The 21,879-nt window shown below is 32.8% G+C and overlaps 1 protein-coding gene across 1 annotated transcript in view; it reads left to right on the forward strand.

Annotated features, from left to right (window-relative positions):
• Tmem214 (Transmembrane protein 214) overlaps positions 1-21,879 on the forward strand; it is a 166,053-nt gene that overhangs the window by 108,726 nt on the left and 35,448 nt on the right. Inside the window, exon 9 of the mRNA XM_069831090.1 lies at positions 20,368-20,488. Coding sequence (XP_069687191.1) covers positions 20,368-20,488 — 121 coding nt within the window. The remainder of the gene's footprint in view (positions 1-20,367; positions 20,489-21,879) is intronic.

Raw genomic sequence — 21,879 nt, forward strand, 5'->3', positions numbered from 1 at the left:
ACTCCAGAAGAAAATTTCTGCTGTCTTAAAAATTCATTTAGATTGCAGTTCAAATTTATTTCTATAATTTCAGTCTTTCTCTTCTGAGATAACTTTAGTAGTATTTTATACTACAGACAGTCATTTAAATGTGAACCCATGCACAGCATTTGTGTTATCTTCGAGCTCATTATCATGTGCAGGTATTGTAGAATGGTGATGATAACAGTACATAGTTTTTTAACAGTTTATTAAATGAAAACGGCTAAAAAGTTATTATATACCAGTTTTACAAAAGGAGGTGCTGAAACTGACTTCCTTCATTGTCCACACATTTTTTGGCACCTCTTTAAGAAACAATCCGTCGGTTGCTTTAGTACTCATTGAGAATAGTGGCAGTCTGCTGATGGATACTGTTTCATTTCTTTCATGATGTGTGGGTCAGTTTGTCTTGTGTATGACTTCTTTCAATTTACCCAGAGAGAAATGTTGCAAAGGATTAGGTTGGTGGACCAAGGAGGCCACAAATACCTGCCAATAGCTCTGCTCTGAACACTCTTAATTTGTCATCAAAATATTGGTGGTGTGGCAGAATTTTCTTGGGGGGGGGGGGAAGGTAAAATCGTGCTCATTGTCAGTTAATTCTTAAAAAAAAAAATATATCGCTGGTAGGACAAATTGTATTCATGTAGTATATGTGGGCATCAAATGTTGCTTAAAAAAAAATTGGTTTTATGATTCTTTCTCTGCTCATGGCACACCATAGACCAATTTCATCATTATGTAGGGGCACTTCATGAAGGATATTAGATTTTTCAAAGTGCCAATAACAATTATTTTGAGTTCACATATACATGGAGGTGCATATCAAGCCTTGTCTGAGAAAAATTATTGAATGTGGGTCCATTTACCTATTATGTACATTATTCAGAATCCACATACAAATCTGAAGCACTTGGGGAAAAGTGGCATAAGTTAGTTCCCACAAACATTTTTTTATTAATTTATTGACAACTTACAGAACATCTGCTTGTTTGGGAAAAGAGACATAAGTATTTCTGCCATTACAATAATTCATACAGAAGAAAATCAAATCGACATAAACCAGTGTGAAGACAGTTTTTTTCCCTCTTTTGTAAAATTAACATTTTTGACTTGTGCCACTTTTCCCGAGCACTACAGAAATGTGCCAAAGTTAGTTTGTACATCTGTAGTTTTAACAATTTTGTACCTTTCCATATGGAACCATAAGAAAGTCCATTTGTTGTGAAACACACCAAATGGATTTTTAGGAGAATTTTCCAAGTGATCAGTGTTATCTATTGTTTCTTCTGTGAGAACCCTGTGCTATCTGTTCGGTTTTTTAACCTGAACAATTTCCATCACTTGAAATTTATTATAAATAGCATGATTTTATTGTACTACCTTGAACTTTTAAACCGATAATCTTTCTTCAAATAGACTTTGAACTTAACAAACCGGCTGTGTTGACACACATGAATTAAAAATAAATACATGTTGTTCAATAGAAAATATAATGCATTCTGTGGTTACAGACGCAGTAAACACTCAACTCCTAATAAATGAGCCATCTCACTAGACAGCCACTTATTGACACGATCTTACTTGCATGTTAATGAGCGGGAACAAGCTATAGCATAAATGCTACATGCTGTTTTGCACTTCGTGGCTGACCTTCTGATATCGTGGAATCTTGTCCATTTTCAACAGTGATCTTAATGAATGCAGCTACTATGGTAACGAGTTATGTTGAATGGATGTAAATGGAGAAAATTAAATCAACAGTCAAGATGAAATAATAAATTTCAATTTCACTGAAATAATTAGTGACACCTAGTATTATTGATTAATATAAACCAAGAAACAATATTAAAAAATCGTAAAATTTTTAATAATATATTGGAAGGGAAAATACTTGACAAGGTAGTAGAGGAAGACTGAGAAGAAAATACATCAAAGACATGTTCAGTAGAATGAAGTGAAACAACAATGAATTTATAAGAATGACATACAAAAGAGAAACCTGGTTGAAGTGACAAGGTATAGTCTTTAGAATTGATTGAATCTTTGTAGATTTCTACTTGGCTTTGGAAAGTAGTCTTCAACTTCACTACAGCAGAAAATATGTCTCCTAGAGGAGCTGATTTCTTAGTGAAATTGATATAATAAGCATTTTAATTCGAATTTAATCATATATCTTAAATACATATTTCCCTATCTTTAAAAGTGACTTTCTTTTGAGTATGTTTTACATGAATATAAATGTGAAATATATATTGTAAGTAACATGTTTAGACTTCATGTGCAGATACCTCACAGTCAAAACGATGTCATTTATGTTTGTACCTCTGTAAATTTTATTCCTTCAGTGAATGTGTACCCTATCATTTTTATTCAGGTAATTGAAACCGTAATTCTGTCTCATTGCAATGGGTATCCATACAACAATAGAAGAATCTAGATTAGTGATCAATAGGGTCCGGATTTATAGGTTTTACCTAGGCCTTTTTTTTTCTCCCCTAAATTGGACCTTAAGAACTAAATCATAATTAATATATATTTTTATATATTTACTGCACTTTATAAATTATATTTAGAAATTTCAATACATCTTATAATTTTTATTCTCTTCTGAACTGGAGAAAGCAGTCTTTACCCTTTCTTTTCATAGTGGGCTGTCCTTCAGAGGCTTTACTCTCTCAAGGAACTGTATGTATTTTGAAATTTCCACTGATCGCAGATATGACATGTCAGTAAAAGAGTATGAAGTGACTGAACTTTCTCTTGAAGTGAATGAACTGCGAAAAAGTTGCATCATTGAAATTCGTGAAGTTTTGGGCATGTTCGCTGATAGAAAGGCTCTGATCTTGTGTGTGCAGGTACGAGCTGTGAACTTTTCTAATGTCTCTGTGCAGTCTGTCTTATCCTGAATTTCTGTAGTTATCTGAATTCAAATTGAAATTATGTTATGTAGAATGTTAGGTTTAATAATAATTGAATCATTTTGAAAGGGGGTTAAGTCATTAAATGAAAAGTTTTTAGGAAGTTGAAAAAACTGTTTAGGGCTAACAATTAAGAGGTACAGACTTTAAAATTTAGTGAAAAACATTCCCATCACGTTGATAAATACGTCTTTAATAGTATTTTTAATAACTAACATTTTAAACAACATAAATTTATAATTTTACAAATCTGACTTAGATACCTTTTCAAAATAAACTGTACTTATTTTACCATAACCATTTCAAAAGTTGTTGTTGTTTTTTAATGCCAGGCGTTTGATAATAAAGTCATTTGACCTCTTGCACTCCAATATTTTTCAAAGATATTATCATGACCAGCCACTGAAGCACAGATTTTGAGGTGTTCCGAATCCATTTCTTGGTTTGAGTTGCACAATGGGCAGTTAGGGGACTGATATATTCCAATTCTATGCAGGTGTTTGGCCAAACAATCATGGCCTGTTGCCAATCTAAATGCAGCTACAGACGATTTTCGTGGTAAATCGGGAATTAACTGTGGATTTTGATGCAGAGAGTTCCATTTTTTCCCCTTGGGATTGTGTTATCAAACCCTGTTTGTTGAAGTCCAAGTATGCAGATTTAATAAATCTTTTCACAGAGTAATACGTAGATTTAGTAACAGGTCTGTAAGTAGCAGTGCTGCCCTTCTTTGGTAAAGCATCTGCATTCTGTTTCCCAGGATTCCACAATGGGATGGTATCCATTGGAATACAATTCTTTTATTGAGTGATATTAATTGAGAGAGCATTTTAGTTATTTCTGCTGTTTGAGATGAAGGTGTGTGTTTAGAGACTATTGATAGAATAGCTGCTTTGGAGTCTAACAATATAACTGCATATTTAAATTTACTGATGTGGCATAGAAGATTCCTGAGACTTTCACTTATTGCAATGATTTCTCCATCAAAACTTGTTGTTCCATACCCAAGAGATCTATAAAGTGAGAAGAGACAGCACATAACACCTGCACCGGCACCTTGTTCTCTGGAGATCAAGGATCCGTCAGTGTATAAATGAAGCCAGTTTTGTGGAGAGTATCTAATATTAATTGTCTCTAAAGACAATTGTTTTAGTATTTCAGTGTTACTTCTGATTTCAGTATTTCTTCTGTTAAATTTAGATTATATTCCATATTTAATAGAGTGAAAGGGTTTGGTTTAATTTGTAGGTTTTCTTTTAAATTCGGGATATTGATTTTCTGTTTTAATTCTTGAACAATGGATATGAAACTTTTTTGAGTTTTCAATCTACACAGAGGACTGTATGAATGCCAATTGTTTCCTGGTAATCTAGTAAGTCCATTTCAAAAGTAATATATTAATATGACAAAATAAAGTCTACCAACTGCAATGAATCTCCGACAAAAATACTAACAAACTTTTTGTTTAACAAGATTAATAAGCTTCATTTACATCTTCTAATGTTGCACAGTTTTCCACTGAATATTTATTTCATCAATCATTGTTCACGTCATGGCGGATTGGATGCATTCCAGTTCTTAATCTGCCATCACACTCTATACAAATAAAACAAAAAATTAATACATTTGAACTTATAAGTATCCTCTGTTTACAATAATAATATTACTAATAATAAAAATAAAAATAATAATAATAATGATAAAATTAATAATAATAATCAACTAATAAGTATACCTCTTTTATTTAAAACTCCTATGGCTGGTTTGTCCAAGTATTGTTAGAACACTTAACGACTGTTAAACCTTCAACAGTTTGTTAAATACAGTTTTTCCATTTGTTCAACACCAGTTTGGCTTAACAGGTTCTTAACCGTTTGTTAACTTTAAATGTAGGATTTCAGGCCGTTAACTCATTTAACACACAGTTAAACATGGCGGATAACACCACAGCTGTTCAGACAAAAGTTGTGAAAATAACATGTAATGTTTCTCTTTGAGGAATGTTTAGAGTAAGGGCCGGTTTCACGAAGCTTCAGTAAATCAGTCCAAATGAAACATTAACTAGTACTGAACATTAAAATATTTACACAAATACGTTTATATTATGTGCGCTGCCTCCGTAGACTTCAAGCCCAGTAGCTATATGTCCCTCGTCGCGCTAGTTGCGTCATGACTCTCCGGTGGAGCAGTCAGTAGCGAGTTGGCTTGCCAATCCAGGAGCCCGTGTTCGATTCTTGGCGGGAACAATTTTTTTTTTATTAACGTAACTAATTTTTATACATGTTACCTTTCTTCATTTTTTTTAATTTTGTGTAGTGGAACGAATTATTTCGCAACTCTGGCTCCACTAGGAGAATTTAAAAAACTCTTGGGAGATCAATTTTCTTCCCGAAATAAAACTAAGATAAACAAACAAATTAAAGAAAAATGAAAGAAATACACATATGGATCTAATACATTGTCCACATGCCACCGGCGTCTATCACTGCCTTATATTTTCAGGGCATTGAGTCCACCAGATCGCGGAAACAGTTCTGGTCCTTAGCGAAATCTTCCCAGGTAGCCAGAACTTGATCCCAGACCTGATCTGGATTTTGAGGTGGGATGTCTCGATATTTGTCAATCCTCTTTTTTTCATGCTTTTCCGTGAACCGTCTTTGAACGTTTATGGCGGTGTGCGCGGGGTGATTATCCTGCTGGAAAATTAAATTTCCATCGGAAAGAAAACGATTATAAATTCCAAGAATCCAGCTCTTTCGCTTCTGTTTTAAAGCCAGTGAAAACATATCTTATCGCTAGCTATAATATAATTCTAATAAATGAAAGTTAATATACCAATTAAGTTTTGTTATGTTTCAAATGCACATTATTTATTAATTTACTAATATTTCTTAGGTACCGGTATGTAGTTATAATAATCACTTTCATGTCTTAAAATAAAACTCAGTTGTATGTTACCTAGTTGACTAGTTTCAGCTTTGTCTCAGCCGTTTTTATGATATTCTAACCTATGATCAGTTTCTTCTAAAATTTTGAGTACCGGTACCACGATCTTCGTGACGCGGTATCTTTTGTGAATTTTTGTGTCATTCAAATTTTCAAAATGATCGGTTTTTAAATGGTTAACATTATCTCCATTTGACTCTTAATTTTTGAGCAGTTCCAGATATAACAATTCTGCGTCGAAACATTCCGCCATTTTATATTGCAACTAATGAATAATTAAAAATTTAAAGACGGAAATTTCTATCACTAAATTTAATGATAGTTTTACTGGTTCGTGAGGCTAAAGATGCTTGGTGAGATATAAAAATGATTTAATGAACCAGTAAATACATTAATGAATCATTAAAACCTTAATGAAGCTTTGTGAAACCGGCCATAAGACTGGTAATATATAATTTAAAAGATATTTTGGAATATTAATATAGGGAAGATAATCTTTATAAGTCAACTGATTATCATACTGACACTTATTTCGATGCTTAGCTATTACCCATTTAATATTGAGGAAATGTGCGATCTCAACGTGGCAAGAAATTGAAGTCAGATTTGAATATCCTACAAACAGAAATAGGCCACTTGTTCCAATTCACCAGCTACTATTAACTCTAGATTCTATGTTACTGGCTCTTCAACTATAGCCGATGTCAATAGTGCTTCAAATACGCAGTGAGTAAATAATAAAATGTTTCAGCAGCAATTGCTTCTTTAGGACGAAATTACATATAATTTATACATGGACCTGAATTAGAGAATTTTATATGATACGGAATTCTCTTCGGGGTTTTGTGTACAGTTGACTACACACACATTCGTGTAATTATTGTCACCTAGTGGTCATAAGGCTGAGATTTTTCTAAACAGAAATTCATATTTAGCATTATAAAATATAAGCATACTTATAATAATTATTATTATTCAATAGCAGTCAATGCAACTTTCATTTATCAACTCTCTGTACTGTATGAATCATGGCTACTGTAACAGGTTACGATTTTATACAGTACACAATTTAAATAATAATAATATCAGCCAATAAGAAGTTGTCTTACATATGCAAAATCATTACCAACTGCTGTTGAGTAGTTAGAATAGTATTAACGACAGTTAAAGTTAAGTGTTGGTTATTTTAAACAAAATTGTGTTGGAAAAATGGAAATCATCTTAACAAAACATTAAAAATAAACCAGCTGTTAATTTAACATTTGTTAAGCCAAATTAAACATTACTTGGAAAAACTGGCCACTACTCTCTTAAGAATTATTCTATTACTTCATTGACTACTCTTCGTAGTTTCATATCGTGTAACTACTCAACATTTATAATTCCATCTCCGTTAGAGCTTTGACTTTCTCTTCCCATCTAATTTTAACTCTGAACAGAAATTTTCCTAATTTATGCAGATTGCTTGCATTTAGGTGACCATTCATTTTTTGTTTTCCACTCAATAATGTCTCTATAGAATGCCATGTGTTCATCGGGAACAACTGTAGTAGATTCCTAATATCGTCAATCTTCTTTACATTGAAGGCCACTGGGCCGGATGTTCATCATTGTAGAATTTCTCACTGGGCATTGTAGGTACTCTTCCTGCTAAGGAGGTGAATCTGAAGATATTCACTGTAAATCCATCAATGAAATCCCACGTTTTTACAACACCTGGTGCTGAGCTGTCACACTGAAACATGTAGATAATAGATGGAGATTTTAAATGAGACTTTCATTTCTTTAGGAACTCCTTTTCCATCTGAATCTGTAGAGAGAGTAGCCTATGTTTTTTTGGAACTTAGGTCACCACCTTTTGTAGTCTATAGAAAAATTAGAAGTGTGCAAAGTTGAAGTAAATTTGTAGAGTGAACTGGCACCAGCACCATGTTCATTACATTGTTCAGGACTGTAAATTCTATCCTGACAACGTAATTTTTTTATATATTTTTCGAAGTAACTTTTACTTTATCACACCGAAATCTCGGTCACTTGGCAGAAAAGAGTGACTACTTATTGGAAGATAATGACGTATTTTGTCAAATCTCTTCAACAAAGTCAATGCCAACAAGAAACACACAAGTGTGTGATTGCGGTTTTGCGCAGCACAGCCCTCTGAAAATATATGGAGTTCCCTCACATTTTCTGGAACATGGTTTTCATATATTCATTCAACAAAGAACACACTTCATTTGGGTCCATTCGCCCACAAATAAAGATTTGCATTTCTAGTTTTCAGATCATGAATTCCAAAAACAAAAGCCCATAGTTTGTATTGTTGCTTACGAGATTATACAAGCTGGCACATAGTGCTTGAAATACGGGTCTGAAGTGGTTCCCTCGTAATGCCAGTTTCTGCCGCTCGGAGCACTGTTCTATCTTAAATATTCATAGCAGAACACTGAAATGACATTGGCATTTGGGACATTTAAAGCACTCACCATTGCTTATTAAATGCTTCGTACAATATTTTACGGATAATAGATGTAATTTCCAAACTTCTACGTCTCAATTATATTACAATAAAAGGCTGCCATTCTTGATATTAAAAGATACTACATATTATAAACTAAGGTACTACCTTTCTGTTGTTCAATTCATACACCGTACCTTTTTTGAAATAAAGAAACTTAATATATTTTACATGAACACTGTAGTCTACCTTTTTCACATATTCATTTATTATTATTATTATTATTATTATTATTATTATTATTATTATTCCAATGAATTAAGGTACTGTATTATCTTCCATTTCCCTGACTTCATAATTTAATCATTTGTAAGTGGGCGTAACTTATCCCTTTCTTTTTTAAAAGTATATTGATGTTGAAGTGTTATGATTTTTACTAAAGCAAACAGCAGTCACAATACATGATTAGTACAAATGCGCGATTTTTTTTGCACACCTTGCAGCTGTGAAATAAATATCTAATAGGCCTGTTGATTAACCTGTTAAACCTCGCGCGAAAGATCTGAAAGCTTCGAGACCATTGATATTTAAATGGTAGATGACGGTTTCTTGTCAGGCGTATATTCCACTTGTAGAACATTTCTTTGTCAGTCAGTCACTTGCTCACTATAATATGCGCTTGTATTACATTACGGAAGTATTCAGTTGTAGTATTTTTAATTGTGTGTATATAGAGTTAAAGTGCGTGTATATATGGTATTGGTATTGTATTAAATTGTGTATGTATATATAACATTTCAATTGTTTAGTTTAAGTGTTTATAAGTTGCAAGTAGACCTATTGTTACGAAAATGGCTCCATTATTTCAAAATTAAAAGGAAAGAAGTTTCATAGTCAAACTAAAGAGGCTATGAACAATGTACTCGTGTTTACGTATAAGAAAGCTTCTCAAGGGACAGACATTCCACTACATAAAGTTCAAAAGCAAATGACAGTGGCTATAGACGTGTCTCGTAGTAGTGCCCAAAAAATTGTGGCAGAAGCGAAGAAAATAGATAGTGGTAATGGTACGTGTTTCGAAACGCCGGATAAGAAGAGAAGTAGTGTCTTAGAACTAGACGCGTGTGATGAAAGTGTAGTGCGTAGGAGAGTGTCGATAGTGAAGGGATGAGTTGCCTCCAGAAACATAAATTGTAAGTTAGATTCAGTAAGAGAACTATGTGAGCAGAAATTTAACAATGGCTGAACTCGATTGGCGTCCTCTTTGTGAAAATGTAAAAAAAAAAAATAGAACAAGATTATATGGACCGGGAAGTACTGTTTGATGACATCATAGACCCAATTATCATAAATCTCGGTGGTATCAGCGATGATGACGACAATGACGGTGACTTCAGCTATGAGATGAGATGGAAGGGATAGCAGAGCTGAAGACTCCGACTAGCAGCTCGAGATAAGAGGTCAATGTTTTCAGTTAGATGTTTGAGCGTATTTGTTATTGTTTGCACTCTGCCCCCTCCCCCCCGCTTCTCCCCAGTGACGTCAGCCAGGCTTTCAGATCTTTTGCGCCAGCTGTACTTACAAATGGCTTTCAAGGAACCCGCATGTTCATTGCTGCCCTCACATAAGCCCTCCATCATCAGTCCCTATCCTATGCAAGATTAATCCTGTAGTGGGTAGTAATAGCAAATGCTATGATATTTTAGTGTGTGTAACAGTTTTTAAATTAGGAGTTAGAATTAAATTAATTAGGAAGTTAGACTACAATATGTGTGGTTAGAAATGGTTTTCGAATTTGACCATTTCCCAAAACATAAACAAATATCTCAGGAATCTCAGGGACAATATTTTTTAGGATTTGCTGCCCATAGGCACATGCGCATCTGCTCTCCCTGATCCCCATTTCATTTTTAGTAATGTCTGAATCTCGCTCCCCTGAGCTGTTTTCTGTCGTCACTAATGACATGTCAATTTAATGAAAACATAAAGTAAAATTTTTCGGTACACCATGCAGTGATAACTATACTTTATCACAACGAATAATTGTAGTAATTATTATGTATTACTCTTAATGTAATAATATTTGATTTGGCTTGGAGGATGAAGGGAGTATGTTACACTAAACTCGGCATGCTCAACATTAAAATCACATTGCTGCATATGTTGTATCCTAAATAATGCAAATTGTATATGTGTTAATATTCAGCAGTAATAATTAACCATTGTGGTGGAATATTTCGCTACTATAAATGATGATGGTAAATCATACTCTTTTCCTCAAATAACGCTTGTCTTAAGGCAAGACAAGCTAAGAACTATATTAGTTTGATTTTGATGATGATGATGATGATGATGATGATGATGATGATGTTTGTAAGTAGCAGAATCCAGTAGTTCACTTTCAGCAATTATAACAAATTAGAGGGAACAAAATCTGAAGGAAAAACACGGAACTGAAAACAATCAACTTGCCAAAGTAAATTAACCATATGAACAATGTAGTTTGGAAGCAAAATTTTTAATTCAACAAATTCAGACTTTCGAGAAACAAAATTGTAAATTCTATTAAATGACGCTGAAAATATGCATATTGATATTTAACAAGTCATCAATAAATCTCAAATAAGACTGTAATATGCTCGTTATGTTTATAATCTTCGTACTCGATCAGTAATGCAAAATTAATCAAAGAATTTTCACGATACACAATGCTTAGTAATGGAACTATTCATCATTTAATAGGATGGCGAGGTGAACCTAGCAGCAGAAATTATCATGACACTCAGAGACCCTCTCTCGATCGTACTGTGCACCAGCTTGTATAATCTCGTAAGCAACGGTTTGTAATTTGTATAGTAGAATACTTCCTGTACTGGTATTTGAAATAATAGGATGTTTCGCATAATCTATTGATAATCTCATTACATTTTCATTCTGGCATTTCTTCTTAATCTCACTAAGATTACTATAAAACTTCTTGTATTTTCGAGTGTGCACCATCAGTTCAGCAGCTGCTGCTTTCTTCGCAGTTTCATTTAAGGAGTCACTGTTCAGTTTTGATTTCAACTTTTCACACTTACTGCAGGCTTCTACCTGTGACCTACCAAATCTCTAGAAATAGTTTGCTTTAAAATAGTTATAATAGAACTAATATGACACTTTTGATTTTGGATACTTTTGTTTGAAAAGTGTATGCATGATTTTTACATTTAGTTTAGTATTCAGGTGTTTGATTGGCCATTTGAATAATGTACTACATTAACCCCAAATGATTCTGTATGCTGAGCAACTTGTTCACATATTTCTGGAGGCATAGCTGTAGTTCCAATTTGTTTTTATTTTCAAAGGGATATAAGTCAATGACTTAACTCTATTTCAACATAAGCATACAGTTATACTCAATGATAAAATGATAGGACGTGCAAAGACTTAAGTCCTTTTCATACAAAAAGCTGTATTTAGGGATGTACCGTATATCACAGTAAACTATATAACTCAGTTTTGCTCATTTAGTGACTTAACCCCTTTTCAAAATAAATTATTCAATTAAATTTATTTGAACCACACATAATAAAGGGAATGGAACAAAAATTGCGAATTTGTAAATATTAATAAAACTTAAAAAGATTAATTTTGTGGTACATTTTACCTTATTTAAGTGTTTATTTAAAATTGACTGTAACCTTACATTTTTAACAATCAGACAGTTTTTGTGACTCCTTTCACAATTTGGACAAAAAACCTAAAAAAAAAAAAATAAAAAAACCTATTTGAATTACCTAAAATGGACTTCTTAAAAACCTAAAAATCCAGTCCTTAGTGATCAGTATTTTCAAGGAGGTAAAATCAGATATGAAAATAGCCGAAATGATTGAGAGAAATCAGGCAAGCACATTATAGAAGGTGTATAAAAGAAAACAGAATTATTGTTAAAGTAAGATAGTTCCAAATCAATATTGAGAGTGAGGGATAAAAAATGGATTATAAGAGAAATATCTGAAAATGCTAAACTAAGTGCAATAGAATTGGACACAGAAATAGAACGATTAATTACATAAAAATGTTAGTGATGAAACTGTCTGAAGGGTAGTAAAGCAAACAGGAGTTGTTAAAAGGAAGCCCTGTGTCAGGAGAAAAAATCACTCAGCTGGAATGGAATTTTGAGAACAAAAGGATTCTGGAGTCCGAGGTTTTGTTTGTAGATTTTTATGGATAAAATGGACGTAATTGTGTGTTAACCCTTCAGTACTTGCATGGGTGACACCTGTCAACCAGCGTGTTTCTTTTCATTATATTTCCTAGGAAGGGTGATTTTTTAGTTTCTGTCTTGAAGTTGCTTGTGTAACTTACGTAGTTAAGGTTTTATTCTTTTGGGTGACAGTAATTGTCAACCACGCGACTTTTTACATTACAGTTTCTGCAAGTATTTATTATCACGTTTGTCAGTTATATACTATATCTAGAGATAATTTGTTCTATTGAACTTCGAAGGATTGTAGATCTACGTTTATCAGATTGCTTCAGAGATTAGAAGTCATTCTCAGGTATTACTGTTAATATTCAAGAATCCGCTATGCCAGCTCCAGAACAAAGCAATGGATCCAGGGACTGTTGTTACCAGTTTGGTAGGTCTTGAGACAAAACGACTAGAAATGGTGTGTGAAATGTTCAAAACAGACATGTACTGACCATTTGAGGAATATTTGTGTAAACTGCTTGTAAAAAAGACTTTTGAAGGATAATCAAAGGAAAATAGGACACAAGCTATTCAGGATTGTATAGAAAGATTTTCACAACTAAGCAAGGGTTATAAATGCGTTTCAAATATTAATTTTATAGGTAAATGTAGAAAGTATTTGAAATTGATACATAAATAATTATCTATTATAAATTAATTCTGTTTCAAAACTATGTTTATATTTATTTATAAATAAACTATATATATTCCATAGTAACCATTCATATCGAAAAGAACGTTCAAATTCATTCTCTAAAGCAAGAATATAACTTGGGTGACAGCTGTCCCCCACATGATTGAATATATTACGCAAAAGTACGCGATTATTGAAGGGTTAATAAACTGGAGAAAGCTTCTGGAAAAATCTCGAACTGTTGTGATAGTGGTAGTGTATGGTGCGGATATGTATTGCAGATGTTTGAAAATTTCATTTTATCGTATACAGTCAGTATTGAAAGTTAAAGAGTCAAGACAATTTCATATTTTACCTGAAACGTTCAAAGGAATGGTGCATTTGCGACTGCCCAAAAATAATGAAAACCCCCAACTAGTTGTAATTGTAAATATTTTATTAAATTAGAAAAGTAAATTTGAAGACACTAGCTTTCTGTTGAAGAAGACTTAAGGAAAGAATTGCAAAAATAGTCCTGAACATATAAAAAAAAAATTCTGGTAGAATCCATTCAAAGAAGTTGTGGCAAATAAGGGTGTACTAAAAGATGTCATATGTATGAGATATACATTTCTAGTCTTTTTTAAAATGCAGAAATTGTATAATATTCATCGAGAACTTGAGATTTTAAAATGTTGATGTCCATATTACTTTTGATTGCCCTTTCCACTACATTTATTCTGGAAATATATTTATTAAAATGAACGGAATAAGTTTATATTTTCTTAATTGTCCCAAGCTGCCATTTTACTTCTAAGGGCTGTACTTTACCTCAACGCTGAGAACTGCACAAAGTCATGCTTATAATATAAATCGCCCATCACAAAAACAGTGGTATGATTCATTTTCATGCAAAATTGCATGACTTGCCACAAGAGACATTAGAATGATCACCTATTTAAGGTCTAGGAGAAGAACTTTGATAACACAAAGAAGCAATCAAAATATCAATATTGTTGGACCAAAAGATATTATGTGTATGAGATATACATTTCTAGTTTTTTTTTAAATGCAGAAATTGTATAATATTCATCGGGAACTTGAGATTTTAAAATGTTGATGTCCATATTACTTTTGATTACCCTTTTCACTATATTTATTCTGGAAATATATTTATTAAAATGAACGGAATAAGTTTATATTTTCTTAATTGTCCCAAGCTGCCATTTTACTTCTAAGGGCTGTACTTTACCTCAGTCCTGAGAACTGTACAAAGTCATGCTTATAATATAAATCGCCCATTACAAAAACAGTGTTATGAGTCATTTTCATGCAAAATTGCATGACTTACCACTAGAGACATTAGAATGATCACCTATTCAAGGTCTAGGAGAAGAACTTTGATAACACAAAGAAGCAATCAAAATATCAATATTGTTGGACCAAAAATATACATATGTCAATGTTGTGACTATATTGCTACGTTTCCCATGTACATTGTCACAAAACTCTGCTTAAAATAATTACGATACCTGAACAACAAATTTTTTTTCTACTGACCTGGTAGTGTTGAACAGCTATTCAGTTTTCAAAGTGCAGGTGTGGGATTTCAGTAAAGTGATCAAAGAAAAATGGAACTGAACAATATGTACATCTTAAAAGCCAATTTTTCACATTCAACATCACTTCGCATTCAAGCAGTCCAGTATCAAAAGTCATACTAATTACATTTTCAAATGATATTAGAATGTCAGTATCACAACCTGCCTTTTGCCAAGCATATTGCAACATACAGCAGAGGGTTTGGAATTGAATGGGTTACATTAGTTGCTTGTTTATGCAGATGACGTGAATATTTTAGGAGAAAATCCACAAACGAATTCGACTTGAAGCAAATAAGGAGGTAGGTTTGGAAAGAAACCCCGAAAAAACAAAGTATATGATATGTCTCATGACCAGAACATAGTACAAAATGGAAATATAAAAATTGGAAATTTACCCTTTGAAAAGGTGGAAAAATTCAAGTACTTTGGAAAAACAGTAACAAATATAAATGACACTCGAGAGGAAATTAAACACAGAATATATATATATGGCAAATGCCTATTGTTATTCAGTTGAGAAGCTTTCATCATTGAATCCGCTCTCGAAAAAGCTGAAAGTCAATGGAGGACATTTTGAACAATCAATTAAATGAAGTTAATTATTTATTGTTTACTGCGACATAATGTTAATTCTGATTTCAGCCTTAAAACTATTTCTGATAGTTAATGTTATCCATGTTCAAAACATCCTAAAATGAAAGTGACAAAGTATTGTTAGTTATTATGAACTTCTTTTAATTTAAGGAGTACAGGTGCAAACTGACACTTTATAACTTCTTGTTAGTAAAATTAATTGCCACATGCACGTGTTTGTATGAAAGTTAGTGAAATTGTATTACCTTTCTTTCTTATTGTGTGGAGATACATCGTCAATTAAATGAGATTTTCCAAAATGTACAATTTCAAACACCCTCTTTCAGAAAATGTTAAAAAAGTTATATATTCCTAATTTAAAAATTTATTCGATGATGTCATAGCTCATGCAACAATGACTGTGGAAAAGATTCACATTTACAAAATAAATCCATTTAAAAATGAGATTCGACATGTCTGAGCATTTTTCTTAAAAACCTTCCATCTAATTATAAAACACATTATGCTTTACTTTTGAAAAACCCTGTATAATGAATAATCTGATGATACTTCTGAAAGCCACTGGAGTAGCTCAGTTGGTTAAAGTGCTTATGTGTCAGTCTGAAGTTGCGCTCGGGCACTGGTTCAATCTCCACTTGGGGTGATTACCTGGTTGGATTTTTTCGGAGGTTTTCCCCAGCTGTAAGGTGAATTCTAGGTAATCTATGGCGAATCCTCGACCTCATCTCACCAAATACCGTCTCGCTATCACCAATCTCATCGACGCTAAATAACCTAATAGTTGATACAGCATTGTTAAATAACCACCTAAAAAAAAAAAGATACCTCTGAACACTGGTTTTTTTTAGTTCGGACGTGTTTTTTTTTTTTCCCCCTTAAACATATACTGTATTATGGAAGTTTGACCTCGAGGTGTCCACATAAATTTGGTAATTGAATGAAAAAATAACTTACAATTAGACAAAGCCCTACTATATTCGAAAGCAGTTCGAAGGAATATGGTTTGTTGGAAGTACGCAGACGGCCATAGACCAGCCTAATTGAAATTATTGTTTCCTGTTATATGACAGAATTATACCAATTTACCCTGGAATAGTCAATTGATAATCTTCTACTTAGAACTATTTTCACATGAGTTTCATATAATGTAATGTATTGTTTCTTTTATTTATTTTTTTACGTGAAAGTTATATCGCCATTTGATTTATTATATTTCAAGACTATCAATGAAGAATGAATTATATACAAAACAGATTGGGAGTTTCTTCTTACAGAATAATGATCCAGGTGTCAGGATTTTACTGCATAAGTAAGTTAATGTGGTTAAATTGAGAGCTTTATTTAGAATAGTTGCTTCATTAATACTGACTGAGTGTTGACTGTGGTGCATGATTTTCTTTAAGTTTATGTTGGTTTTATCAGATTTGTTAATTTCAGTTGCAGAATAATAGGAGCTCTAAATAAAATACTATAATTTCCACTAGACAAATTGCGACACGATGTATTAATAAGTCGAAACTTGAATAATCTCACTTTTGTAGATGGACAATTAGTGAAGTCACAAGAGAGGAGGGGAGAGGGAGGGAGAGAGACAGACAGACAGACATACAGTGTGAAACATGTATAACGTAATATGCAGTTAGTGACATTTTGTAGAATAATTATAGACCATTATAGTGATATAAATTTCTTAAACTCCCTTAACTCGTCGTCCTGCTTCATATGCAAAATAAAGCATTTGAGTCATTCTCTGGAACAAGAACTTAACTACAAAATCTTGAATTTGAGATAGAGAGCATACATTTTAGATTTGATATAAAAACATTGCACAGAACGACCTTCAAATGTTCCTAGAAGGGCTGTGTGTGTTGGAGGAAAATATTTTGTCAGGAGGGAGATATGTTATTGAGGATTCAACATATGCTGGAAATGGAAAAATGATGTAACATACATTGAGTTGATATTCCAGGGACCACCTTAATTACAGCCGTTTGTGAAAAATGAAGATATTTAATTACTATTGAAAATATTGAAATACTGAACTAAATTCAGATTAGTGAGACAAATTTTGTGTACATAAACCATGTGGTAGAAGAAAAAAGGCCCTATCAAAATGTTGGAAATGTGGTGGTGATTTAATTAATTAACACATATTCCTTTCGTTTGAATGGAATGTAAACTCATACATGTATTTGTGTGCATGTGGTTTTCATGTTTACTGCTGACTAATTCATTATTATGTAGTTACTTTGTGGCTAGCATTCAGGAGTCATAGCTGTAATTTCATACTGCACAGACTCTGATGATTTATTTCCCATATTTGTGATTTCAAATCGTCATTGATGGTTTAGCAGTGATCATTCTAGCTGTTGGATTTGAGATTCGCTTGTTCAAGTAAGATTCGTTGACAATTCTCATCCACATTGAAAATTGACACTGGATAACCTCTGCAGTTGAGTGTTATTAAATAAAATACTACTGTTACCTGTGATTTAAAGTAAAGTACACAGGGATCATTGATACAAGACTGTTTAATTTATGAGGAATGAACATTGTATTAGGACTTGTGATATCTATGTAGTCTACTATGTATATATGGATTATTGTTAAAGTAGGCTTACCTTTTCTTCAGAGCTCCAGAAAAATCTGAAAAAAAATTGTTTAATTTCTTAAGAAATGTTTTGAGGAAGCTAATTATTGTGTTAGTATAAGTTCATTATCCTTTTACAATATTCGCCATTTTAAAACTATAACAACTCCCCAAAGATAAGTACTGAACAGTGTAGTCTGCTTCTGATTGTCACTCAAATGACAAATTCTGATACCGACTTAGGGCCTTTAAGAGAGATATGTTGAAAAATTTGGGTACAGATTTCGCCTTACTGAATGAAAGAAATTTGCATTTGTTTACACTTTATCTTATATGAAGCAACTTTGTTAAAATATAATTGTTTGAAATTTAATTTATCACATTTTTGAACAAAATGAAAAGTTTTTAGAAACTTAATTATATTAGGCCTACCGGGATATAAAATGTGCTTATGTGATTGCTGATGAGTTACTTGGTAATTAAAGTGTTCAGAAATAACAATGTCTCCTAGAATAACATTTTAATTAAAGGCATGCTTTTTCTCTGCAGCTATTTTTTCTACATATGACACAAATTTGCAGTCTAAATGAGTTTGCCACATGACTTGTTGTAGTACCTAATAATTGACTATGATATGTAGAGTTCGGAGCAACTTTTCCTGCTAACACAAAGTTCTAGTTGTCTTGCCTTAAAAATATATTAGTTTGATTCTGAACTTAATATAAGTTACATTTGCAATCCTGTATCTTTCAACAACGTTGGAATTTAAAAAGTGCCATTTAATTTTTGTGGTAATTTTCACATTTAATATGTTAATCATATTGAAGTATACAATAAAACCTGCCCTTAATGGAATCACAAGAAACCGGGAAAATTGTCTGCTAACATAAGTTTTCTGTTTAGTGGAGGTGTACTATAAAAATTAAACCAGGGACATGCATGTAATTCAGATGACATAAAAATCTTACTTACCGGTATTTAGTTACATTATAATTGAACACATGCAGACATTACACTGAACAGAAAGAATTACACTTTTTTTTTCCATTAGTCAAGCAGGGTTTCCTGCACACCATTTATATTTTTTGGTTACCTGACTTTCCACAAACACTTAGTCTGAGAAATGATACGAAGCATATCTTTATAGCATATTCCTGTACAATAAGATCCGACACACAGTGATTTTTCCCACTCTGACACTGACAAATCACTCCCACATTACTTTATTAATGTCTTTATTTGCAGTTTTCTTAAGTTCTCTTTTCATTTTTCCATTAGCACATCTTTTCCCACATCTGCAAAATGTCCGATATCTTCTTTAGAATCTCATACACTTGAGTTTAGAATCTCATACACTTGAGTTTTACCACCATTGAATATCTTCATGATCTTTTTAACAGATAATTTATCTCGTTCACTTGCATGAATCACTTTTACTCTCGTGTTAAGTTCAAGCACAATTTTAATCTTTGAAAACATAATAACAACTGCCAGACGAAGAGGAGCCCTTACCGAGTAAAAATTCTGGAAGGAGCAAACAATTTAATTTCAATACAGGTAGTCATGGATGAATACTGCGGGTAGTGTTGTAGCATTAAAATCTGAAGTCCAAAGGTGACTGGTCAATCATTAAAACAGGAACTGGGAAGAACACAGATATGTAACAATCAGGAGGCAATTACATTACAAAATTCAGTAAGCAAGACAACAAGGAAAAAAATTTACAAAGAAGAAAGGAAATGTATTTGGCTTCACCTTTCAACTCTTCTTAGAATAATGAAAGAGTACAGCTTGAACTTGTAGGTGGTAATTGACCATAAAATGTATCAATTGAGATGAGCTATGCTTGAATACATGGTTTATTTGTGGTAACAGGGGATGTCTTAACACTGAGACCAACTGATCATGAATAACTGAAACTATTCATAAGTTTAAATATATGCTCAAACTAAAATTCTGTACTATGTATAGGATACCTAATTTTTTCTAAATGATACACTTCGGAACATTGAAATTTTCCATATAAAGACTTGATTTGATTTCCGTTTTTATGTGAGACAGTTTCCATTTAATCCAGGGAATTTAACATGTTTTTTTTTTCAGGTATAAAGTGACGAGACCAGAAAATACTCTCATTTAATGCAGTTTTTACTGTATTTTCAATATTTTTATGTTATCATTAAGAAAAAATTGTAAAACAATACATTTATTTCTTGAATAATTCATAGTAATGGTTCAGATAATTATGTATTATTTGTTTTGTTCATACAGGCTATGCATGATCATGGCATATTGTTTATTGTATTGACATAATTACAAATTCCTTTCGAATTGAATTTTTTAAACTATGAATTCGATTAATATAAAAAAAATATTTTTGTTACAGGAACTTCTTAAGAAAATGACTGTATCAAGAACATTCCCTTGGAAACTTGGAAGTTTCCTTTTGTTGTTAGCAATTGCTGGTCTCCTGTCATATGATATTAGCAAACATGGATCATTCCGATGTGAGTAATATGTGTTATATTTGTGGAAAAAAAAATTATTTCTATTATGCTGTGTAATTTAAAAAGTATGGTGCTATGTAGTATATAGTGACTAAAATGCTACTGTTCACGCCTATGATTTTGTAATAAAGGATGTAACCGTGACCTTGTTACAGACTTTTAGGGATGGTAGGGTGATCAACATGAACAACTTGCATATAAAAACCCATTTTTGGGAACATTTCGTTTGGTGGTTGTAAGGCTCTAACAAAGGCTTGCAGCTTTTCTTTCATTTCCATTTGGTGTTTCATAAATGAAATATATAAACTAAAATAAATACAATACAGTAATGGCATATAAAGATTCAAGTAATACATTTAAACTAAAAATAAGCTGCACTAAGAAATAAATTATAGGATTCAGTAGTGAACTATATTAAGCCTGCGAATTACATGTAAACAGTAAAGTTAATGGGAGGGAAAGGAGATACAATTTATTATGAATAGACAAATTATATTTTGCATTTAATGACAGTGGGGTGTTTGATTGTTTAATAGATGAATTTTCAGTTACTGTGTAAATGTTTTTTCAGGTCAAAATCTTTCTATTAACTTTCAGCTTATCCTTATATAAGAGACCTGTTCAGAAAGTTCCGGATTGGCGCGAAATGTCGTGGGTACTTTGATTTGAAACTGCTTCAAGTTGCATTCATTTAATCCTATTAGTCATTGTTGGATGTTTTGAGTAGAACAGTGCATCGCGTATTTTACGAATTTAGAGATGATCGAGTTACAGGAGCAACACATCTGCATTAAATTTTGCGTCAAACTCGATAAAATCTTTACTGAGATACACCAAATGCTCCAGCAAGCCTATGATGATGAGTGTTTAATCCGTACTCGGTGCCATGCATGGTTTATGTGGTTTAAAAGTGGTCTGATGTCAGTTGATGAAGAGTCTCTTTCAGGTCGTCCTTCAGCGTCTACCGATGATGCAAAAGTCACGCAAGTTAACGAAATTGTACATGCCAATCGAAGATTTGATTGTTCGAGAAATTGCAGAAGAGTGCAACATTCGATTGGATCATGTCATGAAACCCTGACACGGAAGATTGGAATGCATTGTGTTGCAGCCAAGTTCATCCCATGCTACATGACTTGAGCAGAAGGATTATCGTATCTTGATCTGTGAAGAGCTTTTGAATCACTCCAATGAGGACGAAATGTTTCTTAAGAGAATTGTAACTGGTGATGAGACATGGGTCTATGGTTATGATGTTGAGACTAAGGTTCAGTCATCACAGTGGGTTGGGAAATGTTCTCCAAGAACAAAAAAGCTCGTCAGGTCAGATCAAATGTCAAAGTCATGCTAACAGTTTTTCTTGACATTGAATGAGTAATTCATCATGAATT

The sequence above is a fragment of the Periplaneta americana genome, chromosome 7 (genome assembly GCF_040183065.1).
Source record: "Periplaneta americana isolate PAMFEO1 chromosome 7, P.americana_PAMFEO1_priV1, whole genome shotgun sequence".
NCBI lineage: Eukaryota > Metazoa > Arthropoda > Insecta > Blattodea > Blattidae > Periplaneta > Periplaneta americana.